The sequence below is a fragment of the Poecilia reticulata genome, chromosome 9 (genome assembly GCF_904066995.2).
Source record: "Poecilia reticulata chromosome 9, P_reticulata-male-v2, whole genome shotgun sequence".
Lineage (NCBI taxonomy): Eukaryota > Metazoa > Chordata > Actinopteri > Cyprinodontiformes > Poeciliidae > Poecilia > Poecilia reticulata.
The window spans coordinates 29,957,498-29,979,136 of NC_088838.1; the positions used below are offsets into that span (position 1 = coordinate 29,957,498).

Sequence of the window (21,639 nt, forward strand, 5' to 3'; positions counted from 1 at the left end):
AATCGATCATTGAAATATAATCGACAGCTAATCTAGTAATCAATTAATTGTTGACTGGAGACTACAGACTCAAAAAAAGCCATTTGCTGAAAGAACAACACAGAGCAGTAATTAAGCCAAAATATACAAAAATAAATGCATTTTGCATTTAATTGAAAGCCTATCTGCTCTATTCAAAACTCTTCAAGTGTTGCAGTTTTTGCTTCACCTGGTTCAAAATCTGTACAAAACAAAATCCTCCCTTTAAGCAGCTTTTGCTGCCCAATTATTAATCGATTAACAGAATAATCAACAGATCAGTCCCACACTTTATTGGTGTTACGTCAAGCAAGAGGCTGATTTTTTTCATGTTGATGTTTTCTTAGCTGCAGACGCACCAAACATTCAGGAATGCTGCTGTTGAATGGTAATAAACGGTTTATATTCCTATTTTCAAAAGGAACTGAATTATTTGTACATTTGCATCTTTTAATGTAATTCTAATATTTAAAATAAGCTAAAGTGGTTAAATGAAAAATCAGCAAAACAAATTTTAAATAGAAATTTTTATCCGATTAATCGACAGAATAACCGATTACTAAAATAATAATTAGATTTGGCTCTAAAATAAACAAGAGAAAAATCTCAGCAACTTTCAGATGTTGATCCTGAACAGTTTAGTTTATTAAGAGAGCACACACACACACACACACACACACACACACACACACACACACACACACACACACACACACACACACCCACACACACACACACACACACACACACACACACACACACACACACACACACGGCACATCGTCCAGTATCCTCACAAGCAGTGTCACCTTTTTGTATTGAAATACAAGTTAAATCAGCCGCCTGCAGTCAGCAGTAATCTACCAGCGGAGCACCAACGAGGTTTAATGAGGCTCAAAAACATAAAAATAAACCATCTGCATTAAGATCAGCATGATCTACTTCACTCTGCAGAACATGCTTCTGTTTATCCAGATGTTAGCATCGATCCCACACTGAAGTCCAAAGTCATCTGATCACAGCTTCTGATTGGCCAGCATGCAGCAAGGGGGGCGGGGTTTGCTGTGGGGCTTAGTACTCACTCTGGGAGGAGGACAAGGAGGGGCTGGAGGGGGAGTGGGAGGGAGGTGGGGGAGTGAAGTGTGCAGGTGGAGGGGCCGGCTTGGTGACAGGGGCCGGTGCTGAGGCGGCGTCGCCGTCGGGTGCAGCGGGCGGCGGCACCCTGCGGACGCTGCTTACCAGGTCTGTGAGCCGGGACACTGAGGGGTCCGGGATGGACGGATGGAGGGATGATAGAACAGATTACAAACAATAAGATGGGAAAAAACATGAAGAGGATGAAAAAAATGAAGCAGTGGGTAAATTTCTAGTCAATTTAAATAAGAATCTGTTTTGGCACAAATTAGGTTATTTTATCAAATATGTAAATAGTTTTTGATGCACACAAATTATTTCATTTCAAATCCTCATTTTTGGTGGATTAAAACAGGAATTTTTATTTTTTTAATAGAAAGTGTTAATCTGCTATGTAATTCATGGAGCTGCACTTAAATTAGAAGGTTAAATAAACTTTAACTTTGCTGTCATTTGTTTTTTATATATATAGTTTTGAAGAGGAGCGATGTTAGTAACACAGTTTCATAGAAAAGGTGTTATTTTGTAATTACATTTAGTTTTTTTTCCTCTAGTTTTCAAATTAACAAGACTTCTAGATACGTTTTCTTTCTCTTCACAGTTTACATAAATTATCTTTTGACATATTTTCATATTTGGTATTTTATGTTAAAAAAACAACTTCGCTCGTTTATCAGGGCTGTCAGTGGATTTATAAAGGTTAATATTTGTTTTTTGGGGGTAAAAAATGACTGCCTTTTCTTAGATTTGTACTGAACAGTAGAGTAACTTTTGTGAAATATTCTATGTTGTTTTGGCTATTTCTTATTATTTTTAAAGTCTCTTTTATTGAGGACATTCTGTAACTATGCAATGTTTTTGTGCAGCCTTTTAAATCTCTTTCCAGCAGTTCAATTTGTGGCTACTTAAAAGTATTTTTATTATATTTTCTTATTCAACGTTTGGGATCTCATTATACAGCATATTAGTGCTAAACTTCTGCTTCCACGATTCCCTTGTTCCACATCAGTTCTGACCCTGTTCTGTAATCTGTCCAAGCTCCTCATCATGCAGCATCTTGGCATGGCATCAGAGGAAAAGCAGATGCCAGATAAATGACTATAACTCTCATTTAGAGGTCGTTTACTGCTGAGTCTGTTTTGGCTCCTGCCCACTTACTCTGCATGGGGACAACAGGGGTGTGTGGAGGGGAAGGGGCGGAGAGGGCAGCTGGAGGCGGAGTGCTGGATCTACCTTCTCCGTCGGAGATGGGCCCTGAGCCTCTACGCACAGAGCCCAGCAGGTCAGCGAACTTCGCAGCAGCTGAATTTGGGAAGGGAGGAACATGGAGGCATTTGAATTTCAAAGCGACCCCCAGAATCCACAAACTTCCTCGCCGTGATCAGCTCTCATCAGCAACATTTCCTTACAACACTTTCTGCATAATATTCTGACAAACTCCATGCTTGGAAATGTGAGAAAAATAACACGAGAATTAAGCAGCGCTATTGTTGTTTTATTTGACTCCATGAGAGGGAGCCAAAGAGTAATTCAGGAAACAGCTGCAGGATTGACTTGAGAAAATTGAATTTAAAGCAATTTAATATATTTGTTCTAGGGCTGAGCAATATGGCTTGAAAATTAAATCTCCATTTTTTTTCTACCAGATTCAATTGAACTGATTTTCAAAAAAAAAGGTTACAAGAACTTTTAACTAAAAGAATATTGTCATTAGCAGAATTTTACCAGAAGAATGTCTTAAAATTTAAAGGAAAAAATATTTTTCATGAGAAAAAATGATTCCAGAGTGACCAGCTCAGTCTGTATGGTTTTCCTGAAAATAGACTTTGTCATTTGCTCAAAGTCCTACCACTGATAATAATTTGATTATAATTTGATGTGTTAGAAGATTAAGTTTGTCCTATAACTTCATAAGATGATCAACAGTCTTTATATTCATTTTCATTTTTTATGTAGGAATTATAAAATGACTACCTTTTTCTCCTAATATTATGACTTTATTCTGGTAAAAAAAATAAAATAAATAATAATCTGTCCTTATATTCCATCTTTATTTATTTGGACTTTTGAACTAGATGGCCGCACTGGGCGTGTCGACATCACTATGAACTATGGAAACACAAGGAGTGCACTAGAGAAAGAAATCTTGATTTTCTGAAGATTAAAACATAAAAAAAATAAATCAATAAAACTGCTTTATTGCCCAGCCCTAATTTGTTCATTTCTCAGTGCTGTTAGTAAATGTTTAAAGAGGCTCAGGTTAAAATCTAAAAATCTCATTTTGCAGAAGTCAAGGATCCTCTGCGATTTAAGTGTCGCTAAACAGCAGCAGGTGGATGATTTTAGTTCATGCAGGGATCAAATGGAAAACCACCCCCTCAAAAAAAAAAAAACAACAAGAAATGTTGTTTTTGGTATGAGACCTGAATGTTAGAGGCTGAACCTGGCCGTTCATGCTGACTTACAGTGCACAGCAGCTGAGGAGCCCTGAGTGCTATCAGGCTGGGAACTTGTGCTGGACTGCGCCTTAAGTGAGCTGTTGTCTAAGCTCTTTCCTGACAACATGCACACACAGAATGAGACCAAACACAAGTAAATCAAGAGATGAAACCCAGGCGGATGTTTTCCACCAGAGAAACAACACAATCGGGAAATAACGAAAGGAGCGGCGGAGATGACACAACGGGGGCTCGTAAACACGTAAAGACCCGATTTCCATCCTCACACTGAGAAATTAAAGATACTCTTTGGTTGAAGCAACTAAAGGTAATCATTACCCTGGTTAATGACTCAATTTCATTCAGATTTACAGCTGGGGCTGCTGCTGCATATGGGGTTTTATTGTGACATTATCGCGATTCTCAACAGAGAGCAAAAGATTGATGATGACAACGGTGATGGCTGCAGTAATGAGGAAAATTACTCACTGTTTGTTCATTTCATTTTCTTAAAACTGCAAAAACTACAATGTATATTTATTTAATTTTATATGACAGAGCAGCACAAAGTAGAAAAAAAAATTCAAGTGGAAGGAAAAGAGTAAATGACTTTCAATACTGGTGACAAAAAACTGAAAAGTGTGGTGTGTAACCGTCTTTACAATGATAACGCCAGTGCAAATATACCTTGAAAGGTTAATTATCTGGTAAATAGAGTCCACCTGAATGTAAATTAATCTCAGTGGTGATGTGTGAAGACCTTAGAGAATGGGTGTCCAAACTGCGGCCTGAGGGCCATTTGTGGCCTTTACACTGACTTTGTGCGGTCTCCAAACTGCAGTTCAAGAATGATACAAATTTGATCTGTTCAGTAAATGTGATTGATGTAGATGGAGACTTTTTATGTGGAATCAGGGTAAATTACACGCAATTTTCTTAGAATGGAAAATGTAAAGTATGACACAAAGTATTTGTATTTTTACAACCAAACTTTTATAATTGGTAGAACAACGTCCATCCAGACACTTTATTGCTTGATTTTAGCTTTTGTTATTTTTTATTTGATGCCATAATTGTAGCAAACATGGCAAAAAGTTTGCCCAGTCCTGCCTCAGAGGTTTATTTGAGAACATTGGCGACCAAAAAAACAAAAAACACAGCAAATGGGTCAGGAGTTGAATGGGAGGAGGTGATGGGAAAAACAGGACAATTATAAGAACCTGGTGGGGACTGAAAAAATGTGAGACGGATGTGAAGGTTCAAGATACAACTGGAGCTCTTTGTCAAGACTTTAAAATTGTTCACAGATGTTCTCTGTCTTACATGACAGTTTGAACTAAAACATAAAAATAAAAAAATCAGTCTTTGGATCTTCAAAGCTTGCAGAAAGAAACCATGAAATGCTTGCTTCTGTAACTTTAGCAAAAGGTGATTCAATAAAGTATCACCTCAGTGAAGCTGAATACAAACACTCACCACCCTTCATATTTTATTTATAAAACATTTTAAATGTCATGCAACTTATTGCTTCATAATTATGCACTACTCTGTGTGGATCCATCCAAAACATTCAATGAAGTCCACTGAAGTTTGTAGTAATAAGTGAAAAGTTTGAAGGAGAATTAATACTTTTGAAAGACATTCATTCATCTGGTGCACATGAATGTGAATCTTAAAAAGAACCATGCATGGGGGGAAAATCCCAATGAAGATCTGCACACTTCCATCTTGTAAGAGCAAGGGTAACATCAGAAACAATAACAAGTAACCTCCAAATCCACAATGTTTGACTTATCAATAACTCATAACAAATCCTGTAAACAACAAACTTGGTAAATGTTCTTCAGAATGACTATCCGTCACAAAAACAAGCAGCATAAAATGTAACAGAGTATAACAAGTAGTGTAGTATTGAGGCTAATACAACAGATTGCATCCTCCCAAAGTCAACCTGGGTGTTGGATTACAAAGCAGCTGTCCAGCACTAACCTGACAAGACCCCAAAAAGGCTACGAAGGCACAAACTGTTCCAGACAACCACGACCGACCCCTCCTCCCGCGCTCACCTAGCCCGCGAGGTGTTGTCTGCGCTGTCACCCCCGTTTAAATCTCAAGATCCATAAAAGTGGCGTGTGAGACGAATACCTTCCAGGGGTGGCGCTAGAAGAGCGGCGTGTGTTCACCGTGTCACCTCTCTGGGCGGTCCGTTGCGGTTTCCAACCACCAAAGCTAAATTTAGGTGGCATCCCCCTTTTTTAGCCTCGACATCTCTGCCAAAGGTGCCCCAACCCTGCCCAAGCCTCCTACAGGGGTGTGGTGGTGGGGCTGAATTTGAGAGAGGAGGACTGTGTCGGGCTTTTAGGACTACAAAGTATATTGACAATTCATTAGTAGTTTTAATATGGCCTGTGAAATAAAAACTTAACCAAATGTTGGTAACAACCCAGGTTGTCTAAACACATTTTAAGGAACGTTTTTAAAAACTGATGGGTTAAAACTGGAATAAAAGAGGAATAGAAAGCCAAAAAGCAACCCCAGTGTCAAAACAATGTATTTCGAAGCAGATACTTTCACAAAAAAGTCTGTTGCAAAACATGCCTGCTGTATTTCTGAACTATTTCATGTGCCAGTGAGCGTCACAAGCTGCATTTCTATTGACTTTAAAATAGTGCAAAATAGAATTTCAAGAACAAATTTCCTAAATTGAACTACATCAATTTTGAAAAAGGTTTTGCTCTAAGATGAGGTGATTTTTTTGACTACAAAGAAATTTATTTATTTTGCAAAACTGCAAGGGAAACACTTTTGTTTTGCATCATGGATCATGTGATTAACAAACAAAAGCTACCACTGGCAGGAAAGATGAAGTAGATGACAGGAAGTTTTTTTTAATGACAAAACTGATTCAGATGTCATTGAGTTTTCTATTTTATGGAAACACAGAAATTGTGAAATTCTGTTTTTTAAGATGATAGCAGAACATCAACAAAGATTTGCAAACATTTGCAATGGAAATGCAGCTACTTGAGCCATAATTTTGAAGTGGAAAGAACATTATTACACCATAAATCAATCATGACCAGCTGCCTCTCATAGAATTTTTGACTGATAAATCAAAAATAATTTTGACACCTCAACACAAATTAAAACACCTTGGAAGCAATAAAGGGAGGTTATTATGGTTCTAGACATAATCCATTTCTGTTATGGGTGCTATTAAAGGATCAAACCAATCAGAAGAAATGTAAGAAAGTCAGATGGTGTGTTTGGGTTTCCCACATTACATCGTAAACGACCCAATAAAATGAAAAACATTCAGTTTATTTGCTCCCTCATAAAACGTTGCTGTGACGACAACAACTTCAACAACAGCTTTCAAGCTTTAAAGGTTTTTCTGAGGATAACAGGATGGAAAAAGCCATACTTTTTCTTTTCTTTGACCAGCTCTGTAGCAAAGTTTCTGAATATATCTGGATGTGCATGCTTAAAGTTTTGGCAGCCTTCAACATTCTGCTGTAAAAATTGTTTTCTCAGCTACAACCTGAAGTTGTACCTTTCAGCCTCTCAGTAATGGCAGCACAGCAGTTGGTTGCAAAGGAAATTGAAGGCAGACGTTGCTGACCAGGGAGACAAACTCTTTTCTGAGGCAAGGATTGCTTTGTGTTAAAAGAGCAGCACTCTGAAATTTTACATCTTTTCACATTTTGGAAATGGCAAAGATTGGCATCATGCAAATTTAAATTATCCGGATAATTCTGGAACCCTAAACAAACTGGTCTTAGTGTGGAGTAAAGAACTACATTGGGTTGGATTCCGGATTTGTCTTTCTCGACACAACAGCGATACAATCATCTGAATTAACTGGAAGCATCAGTAGCAATGAGGATCAATCTGATTGGTTAAAAATTATTTATAATGTGAATTTGCTTCACTTGGAAATTAAACACCACATTATTTACTGCAACCAAACAGTTTTTGCAACATTGTTATTGTGCATATTAACAGTATCAGAACATTTTAATATATTGTGCCGTGCTCAATTTGAAATCACTGGCTCCAAGTTAATCGGACAAACCAAATGTTTTGGAAGTATTAACGGACTCAGTCCTGGAAATGGTTCACATTTATGCCTGCTCTCATCCTTTCCTCATGTTATCCTGGATAGCAGTCCATAAATCGCTTCTGATATTTACTGCAAAATGGCTGCAGTCACTATCACAGGTGCCTCTTTTGCTCCAGCAGAAAAAAAACCCCATTTTGGTCAGAAGTTTTGAAAAGATTTGAACAATTATTCAGCTTTATTGCCACTAAAACTAAAGCTGAAATGAGGTGTCAGTCATTATCGGTTGCAAAAAACTCAAACCATCACACAAATCCAGAAAGAAATAATCTTGCAGTTGGAAAATATTGAGCAGAATAATAACCCTTTAAAAAAAAAAAAAAAAAAGCAGATAAATTAACAGACTACTGCTTCTGTAACACTTTATTGTTGTTTTGTCTTTCTAACTGTTTCGGCTTCCATGCAGTTCTCAGCTGTGCTTGCTAGGGAATTAAAAAAAAATCACAAAGAGGAAGAGAAGATGGAAGTGCACATTCTGTTCTGTGTGCTTGACACTGAAATGAAGCATTCATGACCCCATTTAGACACATTGTACTCAGCTGAGATGTTGAAAGCGGGGCTTTTTCTCTGTGCTGAACTCCGCAGGCTAGAAAAACTCAGACACACCCACTGAAGCTAAAAAAAAAAGACTGGAAACAAAAGCGCAGTGTGGAGTTTCTTTTCTAATATGCAGGCTATGTTCTGCTCAGCGGCAACTGTGCCAGCTGAATATTCGAACAGGCGTGTTGGTATGTTGAGGAACGGATTACTCAGGATCCTCGATTCGACCCAACATATTTGATGAGAGCCAAACTGAAGCAGCTGTACAAGACGTAATATTTTACAGCCCTCTGCTCACCTGTCAGACACACCAACAACCGCACAGCAGGTGTCAAAATGCATCATGATGAGGCAATGCAGCCGGGCTCCACCAGGGGTCAGTAAAATGTTAGCTTTCAGCTGATTTAAAGCACAGCAGAAACATCAGATACATTTTTATTTTTTATGAAGAAGAATTCTCCCAACTATTAAAATGTGCTGCAGGATCTTTACGTGGGCGTTTACACACAAATAAAAAGAGAACATGGAGTTATTTTCTCCCCTTATTCAAAAAACAGAACATAAGCAGGAAGCATCCAGTGACAAGGGCATTTATCAGAGGTTTCCACAAAATATAAAATCAGGACTCCAGCTCACTTTTAAAGTCCAAACTCTATAGTTTATCAAGACTTGAATAAGACGGATGGAATGAAAGACGAAAGGATGAAAAGAGGGAAGGAAAGACAAATGATTGGTTAAATAAAATAACTGAGGATGGAAGGAAGACAGATGGATGGAACGACTGAATGAATAAAGGACAAAAAGAAGGCAGGAAGGAGGGAACAAAGGAAGGAAGAAGAAAAGGAAGGAAACTATATGAATAGATGGATGGATAGAAGGAAGGATGGATAAATGATTGGTCATATAAATTAAATGATGGACGGACGGACGGTCAAATAGATGAATGAACTGATGGTTCGTTGACGCGGATAGATGGACGAACGGACGGACGCATTGATGAATGCTAAAAACAGTTGGATGAACAGATGAATGAATGGTTTAGATGGCTGGATCTGTGGATGGGTGGATGAGAAAATGGTTGGATGACAATGATCAAACAGATGTATGGATGACAGAAATGCTTGGACAGACAAACAGCTGGATGCTTGGACAGCTAGATGGACAAACAGATAATTGGATGGACGGATAACCGGTTGGACGGACAGATCTACTGTAGGACAAATAACAAGACTGGTTCATGGATGAAGGATGAACAGATGGATGAACAGAGAGACAGACAAAGAGATGGGAAGCTAGACGGTGTTTGTCCGTAAATAATTTTAGTTTTGCCACTGAGACTCAAAATATTACAGTCCCACAAACAACAAATGGATAAAACAAAGGCTTAATTTTAAAGGGTGTACAGATTGTTGCAACAAATATTCACAAACTGAATCATTTCACAAAGAGGCTCTTTCTGTAACAAAGCTGTCAGGAACACAAACCTGCCTCTCAAAAAGAAGAAACTCTGTTGAAAATCTACACAAGCTACCAGGCAACCAAAAACAAGAAGAAAAAAAAATTTCCTCTGCTGTTGTAAAACCTACTCATCTGCCTGATATGATATTCATGGCTGCAGTTACACAAGCTGGCTGCCATAACAAACTGCATCATAAAAACATCAAGTGCTTGTAAAAAAAAAAATCCTGTAATTTACTGCGAACAGAAGCTCAGACTCGTTTGCATCGGTGAGGCCTTACCTTTCACATCCTCGTCCTCCACGGTGGTGTTGCTGCTGTCTGACGACTCCTGGAGAAGAAAACAAATCAGCCAATCACTTTGTGTTCAGGCACAGCAGGGGATTCACACTGAGTAGGATACACAGAAAGACGTCTGTCACACGAAGGATAAACAAGGTAAATCTGCACAGGCGGAACACAGGCCAGCAGGGGGCGCATCCTGTCATAACACATCGTGAACAGCAGTGGAAACCATTCACAAGAGGAAGCCAAAAGTCCTGCACGTTAGTAAGAATCATTGTTAAAACTGTGACATCAAATCAAACTGAAGTCTGCGTGACTTTTGACCTTAAAGCGCCAGTGTGTAACTTTTATAAAAATAAATTCTTACATATTTGTTGAAACCGTCACTATGTCGTGATAGCATGAGATGACAGATAATCTGTGAAAAAAACTAGAGCTCCTCTGCCTTCTCCCAGTGTTAACCAGAAACAACCAATCAGAGCCAGGAGGCGGGTCTTAGTGCTGTCAGTCACCCACCATGTGGATCATCCACTCCTCCCCTTCCTTTGCTTCCCCTTTGCTAAGCTGCAGCTGCTGATAGCAGAGCCTGCAGTGAATACTCAAGCTAGTCAGCATGACCACCGATGAGTAGGCCTGTCACAATAAATCAATTATTCGCATGATGAATTAAAATGACCTCAATAATTTCCATTTCGATGATTAATCTTCTTTCCCATTTTGCTCTCTTTCTACCAAAAATTGGATGATGAAAAACTTCCATCTGGTGCTTTGGTCTAAATTACTGCAATTTTATTAACAGAGACTTCATAATTCATTTAATTTGTTGTTTCTGTTGTTTTATTTAAATTTTATATATATATATATATATATATATATATATATATATATATATATATATATATATATATATATATATATATAATGTTTTCCAGTTCAATACCTAAATATCCATTAAAATTTTAAGTTTATTGATCTCTGAAAATGTGTTCTTGCATTATTAGCCCATTACAAGAATCCTTGAAAATGATCTCAAAACAGCATCATTATTGTTTACCGTCAATATTTTGTTACTGCGACAGATCTAAAAGATTTTCCTGCAATGGCAAGTTGCTCCTTAGCCATTAGCACATTTAGCAGTGTGTAAATGAGGATGATTGACAGCGCTAAGACCCTCCTCCTGGCTCTGATTGGTTGTTTGTGGTCGGGAGCTCTGCATTTTTGTAGACAGCAGCTCATGGATGAAGTGGTGGAAATCTATCTATTCACAGAGTACTTGTCTCACTACACTACAAACTGAGTTTTAATTAATATGTAAAGAACATTTTTTATATAAAAGTTACATACTGCAGCTTTAAACACTTTCTGCATAAAAAAAATGCCTTTCTGAAACTTTAAACTGGAGGAGCCTTTTCCACCTTTCTCAAAATCATAAGCAGACAGAGGAGCTTCTCACAGGAAGATCGGCTGTCATCCCGGGCAGAGCGGCACGCCGTTCGGATATATTTATCCACCTGTCTGTCTGCCTGCCTTTCTGTCACTCCTTTCGCCAGAAGAGGAGTTTCTGATTTCCAATTAGCAGAATAAATGGGTCTAAATTCCCCTGCATGTACAGGGTGCTGAGAGACTCCATGACCTGATTAGTGAGTGCACACGTTCACCAGCAGCTTCAAGAGCACAAAGTGGATTTTTATAGCCTTTAAAAGAGCAGCCGGTGACCTGAGCAGAGGAAGAAAGAGCAAGGATGTTAACTGCATTTCTGCCAAGAAGAGGGGGAGAAAACTAACATTTGTTAGGCTCTAAATATCTGATCACACCTTCTGTTTGTTTCTTTGCACATTTTGCAATTTTCTGACTCATATTTATAAAGCAGTTTATCGGCATTCTGTCCTAAAATCATGAGATGTCAGGCTGACTTTAGTACTAAAGAATAAGTATTCTGCTCTACATTAAATGGGTGTCAAAAACATTAATGTTTCATTTGTGCGTGAAACGAGTTTATAAAAACCGGACGTCACAGAAAGCTCAGTCATGCCTGGGTGGAACGGATCTTTCTGCAAACTCATGCACAACTTCCTAATACATACCAAGTGAAAACATGTTTTGTGTAATAACTGTGATCCGACGTTACATAAGCTGAGCAAACATAAGAGCACGTTTACGTGCTATACAGATCTTTGACTCTATGAGAGATTAAAATTTAAACACTTACTATGATTTTAGAAAAAAAAAGAGGAAATTAATTAAATTCTTTTCACTTTTTCCAACCCAAGATAGAAATTAGTAATAATTTCACTTTTTTTTGCATACGGTGTACAAAATAAGAAAGTTTTTAAAGAACACTGATGAATAATTGTGGGGACATTTTTTTTTTTGTTTGTTTTAACTCTGCCAGTCTTGCCATTGAATATTCTAATACCAGTTCGTCTGGATTACACTGATGCATTATTGACATTAAAGGCAACAATGCAGGCGAGTTGAAGGGAACCATTAAAGCAACCTGCAGAACAACAAGCTGTCCTCCATGTCACGCCGCTTTAATTCAGTAATTTGTGCAAAATTAGCCTCCAACAAGAACTGAAAGCACACACAGAAAAACTTTTAAATAGGCTAAAATTTCTGTATTAAAAATCCTCCTTGGTTGGACTTGTGTCTGGACACTATAACATTTTAATTTGTGACTATGGGTAATCAATCCATAAACAAATTTCACCTTTCGTTCCTAGTTACCGAAGTAAGCTTAGCTAACTTTTCAATTATACTGTAAATTAGGGAAATGCACCTGCATGTAGGAAGCACATTTATGAGGAAGTTAGAGTAAAAAGGTTCCTGAACTAAAGGCCAGGCAGGAGCAAATAGTTGGTTTGTAAGCAGAACTTCATAAAGAAGAAAAATCCTCAGCAGATCTTCCTGCTGCAGGTCTGTTTATTTGCAAAACTGGTTTACAATAAATACACATGCAGAGGTACGAAACACATTTGACCTAATCTCAGCTTTTTTAAAAATCAGGAGTCCAATTTCTGCCACACTCACACAAACACTAAATCCACACACAATGCAATGGTGCACTCACACGGATGCATGTTAAAAACATGTAAAAAGGATAGGAGAAGGAGGAGGAAGAGGAGGATGAGGAAAAAAAGGATGAAGAGTGAGGTCCACACTTGGGAATGGAGAATACCTTTGTCCCGTCCACCGGATTATGGATGACAGTTGTCTGAGGTTCCTGGAAGAAGAGGAGGGGAGGTGGAAGAAGATGGAGGAAACGTGAGAGAAAGAGCAGAATATGAAACAAATGTAGATAGAAATGGTAAGTAAAGAAAAAAAAGGAAACAAAAGAAGGAAACGCTGGTGGAGGAGATTGGGGGCAGAACCCTCCAACAAAATGACAGAGTGGGTGGATGAGCTGAAAACTGTAATTTGGAGTCAGCTCTGCTCCCTGCAGACTAACGAACGAAGAACAGACACAGTCATCCAACCAAATAGCTTAAAATCACCACATCAAACTAGCTTTCAACTTCAAAGAATACGCTACACTGAACTACCCAAAGAATCTTGGGCAAGGAAAGCACAGATTTCCCCACAGCATGCATTATAAAGGTCAACCAACCGTGTCCTTCTTTAAACCTGAACTTATCTGACTCTATTGTAAAACAGCAGGAATGTATTTCTGGACCAGCCAGCTGTGCATGTGGAAGTTTGACCTCCATGTTCTCAATGACACAAACAAGCAATGAACCATGTGGACTGTCAGAAATCTAAAGGGAAGAATCAGCCAGCTCATTTATTATGCATGAAGTGCTCTGTGACATAGATCCCACAGGGGGTTGAAAAGGAATTTTGTATTCATTTTCAGAAAATGAGAAATAGTCAAAATCACAAAAAAAGATGCTATGCTTTCAGACCTCAAATAATGGAGAAATCAAGTTCATATTCATTCAGAAACAACAGTACAAAATGTTTTAACTCCGAAAGAGTTCAGAAATCAATATTTGGTGGAATAACTATCAGGTTTTCAATGGGGTTCAGTGCAGTGGGCTCTTAGTTTTTTCCATAGCTGTAATTCTGAACAGCTGCTTTGTTTGATTGTTCTGTACTGATAAACAAATCCACAACTAAATGCCGTAAAAAACTCAAAAATTGGGCTGAAACGATTAATTGGATTAATCAATTATTGAAATAGTTGTCAACTAACTTGGTAACCAAATATTAATTATTACTGGAGTATAAAGACTCAAAAAAATGCAATTTGTACATAGAACAACAAGCTCAGAGCAGTAATTAAGTCAGAAATGTACAAAAATATACAGAGTACATGTTGCATTTAAATTTAAGATAAAAAAAGAAAATACTTTTATCTGTTAATCTGTTCTACCTAAAATCAAGTTGCTCATCTTTAGCTTCACCTGGTTGAAATTCTGTAAAAAGTATTTTTTTTATAATGTGGTTAATCCAAAAAAAATAATCAACAGATCAGCCATACTGATCAGCCAGCTCTGTTAATGTTAAGTCAAGCAGATTTTTTTTTAAATCTTGCAGATGAATCTTTGAAAAAAAAAAAAAAAAAAAATCAAGCTTTCACAATAGGAATTGTTTAATTTTAGGAAATAAAATTACATTTTTCTATTTAGAAAGGAACTGAATTATTTGTTTATTTGCATTTGCTAATGTATTTGTAACATTGTATAAAAAAAGGATTAAATGAAAAATTTGTACAATGATTAATCGATAGATTAACTGATAAATAATCTATTGATTTAAATAAAATGAGTACGGTGTTGCAAAAACAATGCACCGTTTCAGACGTCACACATCTTTGTGCGACGAACATTAGGCTCCCCGTGAAACGAGCACGCTGCCTTGTCAGAGCTTGATTTGGCCGCTTCTTCACTTTTGTGACTTGCAGTCCAACACTATTCCCTTCTCACTTCTGCAGGCCCTGATTCCTCATGACTCAGCCTCTTTAACAGGTTTTTTATTCTCCCCTCCATTTTCTACAGCTGTTCTCACTCTTCACTCGACATACAGTAAATCAGAACCCATCAGCGCCCTCCATATCCTCTGCAGCACTCCTCTCCCTGCGGGAAGTGACAGCTCTCTGATGACCAATCATTACTCGTCTCTCTCCTCTCCTCCTCTCTCTGTGATGCTCCGGGTGTTGCCTAGGCAACCGTCTCCTAGGGAAACAGGCACTGATGGCAACTCGGATGATGATGGTGGCAACGATGAGTGAGAACAAAGTACCTGGGGTGTGATTGCTGATGGCATCGTAGGATCCGATGGAGGGAGGGAAGGAAGGAAGCGCCGGTAACCTCACTTAGGTTCAATTAAACTGATTCAGTTTAAAAAACAAGACAGAACTGGTTTGCAAATATGCATTACAAATTCCTCCACCGGATCCAACAGCTTCCAGGTCAGATGATTAGAGGTTTGTGGAAGTGAAAGCAGTCTGCTCCTGATTAGAAAAGATGAAACGCTAACTAGTTTGAGTCCCTGGCAGAAAAAAAAACCAAACCTCTGCCCCTCCAAACGCTCTCAGTTCCTTTCAAGGATCTACAAACACCTTCAGTGAACATTTAATTAATTTTTTTTTTTTTACAAGAGTCTTAAGCTCTTAAATGCAACTCTCCCCTTAAACTCTGCGCCTGAGCTTAGTGCATAAGTGGACTTCACTGCCACACATGAGCAACACACAGCCTGGTTTAGAAACATGCTCATGTGGCTGCACGTGTTGCTTTTTACTCAGCAGAGTAGAAGATATTATAGATTATTATTACATGCTCAGCTGTGTTACATGTCACAGTTAGTGAGATCATGAGAGCGGCATCTGGAGCTATGTTTCCACCCATTTATAACTGTGGCCTGAGGGGGATAAGTGGGAATATAGTAGCTGGCAAAAGTATTTCACAAGTAAGTTGAGTGAATATACAGGACCTACTTTTAGAAAAGTGGAATTCAAAAAATAAAACCCCAATTTTAATGTGGATTTATAACACAAATAATGAATTTTCTGCAGCTTGGGAAGAAGACTGAGAAGCAAAAGATATTTTCCAAAACTTTTTGTTCTCACATGGTGAAGAAACTGTACTAATGCTGAAATAATTGAAAAGATTATTGAAATAATAGTTATCTATTTTTCCTGGTCTTCTGTTTAGAAAACAGAAGGCAGATATTAGGGCTTCACTGATCTGTGTTTTTGGGAAATCACTGCAGCTGAAATAATGTCTTTGGTATTTTCTGCCAATTTTATAATTGTCTTAATATTTTTTTACCAAACATAATTTTATTTATTGCTTCATCATTTCTCTACCTATGATGTTATTACAATTATTGTGCAGGACTTTGGCCAACTAAAGTTGTTGTAAATGTGGTACATAAATAAACTTTGATTTGACTTTACCTAATTTAGTAATTGATTGATCGTTAAAAGGTAAATGGACTGAACTTACAAAGATAACTGGAGCATAGAGTCAAAACTATGCCATTTGCTGAAAAAACAAATTAAGAGAAGTAATTAAAACAAAACTGTACAAAATATTGACATTTTGCATGTAAGATATAAGAGAATAAGATATAATAGTTAATAGTTTCACCTGGCTAAAATTCTTTTAAAAATCTCTTATTAGGCACCTTTGCTATCAATTAATACATTTTTTATTGCAAAAATAATCACCAGATCACTACACCGTATTGTATTGCTAGAAGCATTGTTTTAGTTGCAGATGTATCCTTTGCAACACATGATCAAGCGTTCACTAATTGCATTTTAGGAAATAAAATATTTATTTTGCTATTAATTTGTTTATTCTAAATCCTAATCTGATTTGTAACAGGTTAAAACTTTATAAAATGGCTGCTGATAATAAGCATTAGGACAAAAAGCACATACATAAAACTGAAGAAGCTTCTTGTTGCAGCTTCAATCAGATTTGAAACATAAACAAAAAAAGATTGATTTGAGGTGTTATTTGACCGAACTACCTTTGGATAGTTTTGCTACAGTAAACACACACCGGCAGTCCCTGCAGGCTGTCAGTGTCCAGTCATTTTTAGAAAACTTACACAGACGAGTAAAATGCCACAGCGGCACAAAACCAACCTGATTTCAAGTCACACAGCATCTCCAGCTGCCACAGGGAAATGTCTCCTGACACTACCTGCTGATTTAAAACCTAACCAGCCGATGATTACTTTCAACTGACGGATGCACACCGAAGTAAACACAAACAGGGAGCAGTGGGGAGGAGACAGAGGGCTGTAAGGCTCACACACACACACACACACACACACACAGAGATTGAGGTGAAGGGAGGTTGGGAGGTAAATACCAGAGCAGGTGAAGGGATGTTTCCTTTGGGACTGGTGACTATGCTGTTTTTGGTGCTGTTTGTCTGAGGCTGTGCAGGAAAGGAGAGGAAAAGGGAGGAGACACAACAAGAGTGTTAACAACAGCAAGAGGGTGTGTCCATGCAGGTGTGTGTGTGTGAATGTGTGTGTGTGTGTGACTGCTCACTGCATCAGTGTGAAGTCATTTTTTGTGCAGAATTCTTGAATCATCCTTCAATCGTTCATTTGGCTCCCAAGGAGACAGACTTTTTACAGTCAATATTTGTTCCAAGTTTTCTGAGGTTCCTTCCAAGCTGCTCCTTTTTCACTCCTTTACAGATAAATATGTGACCTTTTATATAAAGAAGGGATTATTTATTCTTTATTCTCAACTTTTTTTAGGGCATAAACATGCTATCAGCAAACAGCATGTTTGCTCTTAGTGCTTTTTATTTTGATCAAGGTTTAGACCATATGATTTGGTCCATAAATAAAGATAATCTGTGAACTTTTGATACATTAAAATGCTGCTGAACTAAACCAGCAGAAATCTGCAAGACAGTCCTCAAAACCCCCCAGAACAAAACAAAAGTCAGTTGTACTTTTATAAATTCTTCAGAGAAGCAACTGTTGCTTCACTTCTGCTTTTCAAAGATGTACGGTTGTATAATTGCGCATCTGTTTGCAGCCATTTTCCCATAAAAGTGTAAATGTTGCGTTATGGGGCGTGGCCAGCAGATTACTTCGATTTAAAGTGACAAGATGCCCCAAACATCAGACTAAAATCTAAATATTATCATCTAAGAATGATCTTGTGCAAAAAAAGAAGCATGAACATGTTCTGTATCACTCAAAGATCTGTCTTGATCTGTTCAAGGAAGCGCAATAAGTCACGTTTAGGGTTTTTTGTTCATCGTAGCCTTTTATAAATACACAACATCCTGAAATTTCTTTATTAAAAATTTTCAAAATACCACAAATATAGAAAAAATGCATGGACATGTTTATTTTATAATTAGTAGGGTGATTTGAAATTAGCCATTTGCTGAAAACCTGCAGTGCAACAGATAATCAGTTCTCAGGTTTGTCATGTTATTGTTTGCATGATGTCATCCATCTGTCTATAAATAGTTTTTTAGCCTAATGCACTTTTCTGTTTGCCCAAATTTCTAGTTTTTTTAAGCAAACATAGAACAACATGCTGCTTTTGTCAGAAACGACTTGATAAAAGCCGAGTGTAAAAAGCAGCAAAAGTCAAAATAAAACGAACAGAAGATAATTTTTAGTAGATGACAAGACATTTTAGCTTTTTGGAAGCAAAACTAGTAGATAAAAAGAACTACACCACACTGCTTAGACATGTTTATTGGTGTTCCTGGTAAAAATGTGTGAAAAGTCCTAAAATAAATTAATCTTTTATTCTGTGACACAATCTCACACTGAAATATTTGTGTCAATTAAACAACATGTTCTCGTATCATTCCTGTTTTGAAGAGTGAGACTCTTACACATTTCTACAAAAATTTTCCTCAACTTTACAATCAACTTAAAAAAGTGTCGCACAATCTGAAATATGCTTCAGTTATATTCACATTTTAGGATATGTTGGGGGTGCCACCAATTGTAGAGCTGGTCATTTTGATTAAAACAATATTCCTTTATCTGAATTTTTTTTTTATTTCGAAGAAATGAACTCCAAAGGTTGGATTTCTCTACATTTTTCAAGCTACTGCAACAACAAATGTGTTTATTTTAAGGATGTGGTTGTTGTTGTTTTTTTTTACCACAGATTCCAATAAAACTGCAGGGTTCTGCACATGCATGTTAGCAAATGTTTTTTTTTCATATTTTTTTTATCCAATAGATGTGTGACAAAAATCTCCATATAAAGAGATGGAACATAATCATATGTGAATGACCTCACAAGCATAGCAGGATAAAAATAGGTGCATATCGTCTACAGTGTGGAGTCCAGAAAGTAGAAGACCGCTGCAGGGATAAACAGTGAACATTATCTTAAATGTTATTTCTAAAAGCTGGTCTGGTTAATGATAATGAGGGGGTGACATCATCCCACTGTCACCAGTGACGCCCCCTGTTAAGGGTTACACATAGCAACCATTCAACAATGCTTTTTGGCCTTGAACCTCCTTTTTTCTCTCCCTAAAGCTTTGATGAAATGCTGTTTAGAAGGCCGCACATCAAACAGCAAACACTTCCTTTCTAGATCACACTGATCATAGAGGTTTGGCATCGAATCTACATTAATCCTGCTGGGAGAAAATATCAACTTGAAATTGCTAAGTGGGACAGAATACTGGGAGTGGAAGTGAATCATCAAAGTGAGTCACTTTTAGAAAGTCAGCTCCCATTACATAAAATCTTAACCATGCAAATCTGTTCCGTCTCAGCAGTTCCTACTCATCGGTGCGAGGTCAAGCGAGGTCAGCGCTTCCTTAATGCCAAGAAGTGTGTGAAGTAGGAGTGAAATTTTTAAAAGAGAGGAGAAAGAAATCCTTCATAAAGTGGGGAAAGTTTCAGCGAGCTCAATTCTGATCTGGTTAATAAATAACGTTGGAAGTTAAAGATTTAATTTCACTTTCAAGTTTCAAGTTCTAATAAAGACCACTAGAGCCGATAAAACCTTTAAAAAAAAAAAGTTTCAAGTTCTGTAATTTGCTATGCTGTGTCATAGGTGGTTCATAACACGGGTGTCCAAAGTGTGGCTCGGGGGCCATTTGTGGCCCTCGAAGTGATTTTGTGCAGCCGCACTACAAAAAATGGCAGCTCAAAGTTGCAGGTTGATGTAGTTAAACAAATCTAACAATGAAATGTTGACTGCCTTTCTAAAAACCTGCAGAGAAATAAACCATGACACAAAGTACTAATTTAATAAAATTTTATAGTAAATTTAATTACTATTACATTTCATAGTAAGCACGACCACAAACATTCAGCAGCTTTTACTCTGACTTTGTTGCACCAATTTAGAAAATGTTAGCAAACAAAATAAAAAAGGAAAAGTTTTGAAGAATGAGCGACCCATATCCTGTTGCTGAAAATACACACATAAAAATCCAAAGATAGTAAGAAACAATGCACATTTAAGATATTATTTGGACATTTTTGTTTGCTTTGTTTTATTAAATAATTCAAATCTGCTGGATTTTATGTTTTAGATCTACAATCATTTACATTTGAGCCTTTGCTAACTTTCAACTTGACAATTTTGGCCACAAGGTAAAAAGTTTGGACATCACTGGTTTCCATCTGATTTAAATTATTAAGAGAAATGTGTGTGCCTGTGTGTTAATGTGATCTGCTCTAATATGACATTTAAACACCAGTGAATTTACACAGGACAGGAAAGGAGAGAGCAGGCCAGCATGTAGAAACAGAAAAAACACACAAAAACACAAAACAGACATAAAAACAACAAACATTCACATGCAGTAAACTCAAATGCAGATATTTCCAAACAAATTCCTCCTTTCACACAAACATAAGACCAACCAAGCCCATCCTCATCGGATAAATGATTCCTCATTAACTCAACAATCTGTGAGGAAGACAATCAACTCCAGCAGAATCAGCGTTTTAATTGAACCATGTTGGTGGTCCAAAATCTTCTTCGTGTCATTTGAAAAATGCTCACAAAAGGCTAAATTAATTATGCATGCCAGAGTCATTTTTTCAAGTCTTGTTTTTTCCAACTCCAAATCAAGTTTCGAGCCGCTAATGACCAAAATGACAGTTTTTGATCAGATGTAAGCAATATTTTTTGTCTCTAAAACTGCATGGCTGCAGCTTCTGAATTTAAAGCACGTTGTTTTTAGGTGAATCACAAACAGTAAACAATTTCTTCTTTTCAGAACATCATTGAACAATTGTAATTGCTTTTTTCAATCAAGTTTTTTTTTCTCTTTTACCTCATTTTCAATGTAATAAACATATGCACTTTTGAACGTCAAGCACTCAGATATTAGAGTCAAGTTTTAGGTTTTTAGGAGTTGAGCCCAAATCTAGTTATCAGTCTCTAAAGCAGTGTTTTTCAACCTTTTTTGAGCCAAGGTACATTGTTTTAAATGAAAAAATCATGAGGCAGCCCACTAACCAAAAATGTAAACAAAAATACTCTGTAGCCGCCTATATTACATATGTAGTCATTCTTATCAAAGTGTCTTGAATAGGAATCAAATAAACACTAACATTTATTTTGATCATATTTTACATTTCTTATTTCAAATTAACATGTCCACTTCAAAAATACACCAGAACAGTGCCACAAGACTGTCGTGTGTGATGAATGAATGTAGTAACATTC

At 37.3% G+C, this 21,639-nt stretch overlaps 1 protein-coding gene across 50 annotated transcripts in view; it reads right to left on the reverse strand.

Moving 5' to 3' along the window:
- camk2b1 (calcium/calmodulin-dependent protein kinase (CaM kinase) II beta 1) overlaps positions 1–21,639 on the reverse strand; it is an 86,431-nt gene that overhangs the window by 8,175 nt on the left and 56,617 nt on the right. For 10 of the 50 annotated variants that reach the window (XM_081610874.1, XM_081610870.1, XM_017306718.2 and 7 more), the window contains 6 exons: positions 17,318–17,386; positions 13,171–13,215; positions 9,990–10,038; positions 3,618–3,707; positions 2,311–2,454; positions 1,101–1,277 (listed from right to left, as the gene is read on the reverse strand). In XM_081610874.1, coding sequence (XP_081467000.1) covers positions 1,101–1,277; positions 2,311–2,454; positions 3,618–3,707; positions 9,990–10,038; positions 13,171–13,215; positions 17,318–17,386 — 574 coding nt within the window. The remainder of the gene's footprint in view (positions 1–1,100; positions 1,278–2,310; positions 2,455–3,617; positions 3,708–9,989; positions 10,039–13,170; positions 13,216–17,317; positions 17,387–21,639) is intronic. The other 40 variants (XM_081610884.1, XM_081610888.1, XM_081610882.1 and 37 more) reach the window with 7 other exon arrangements.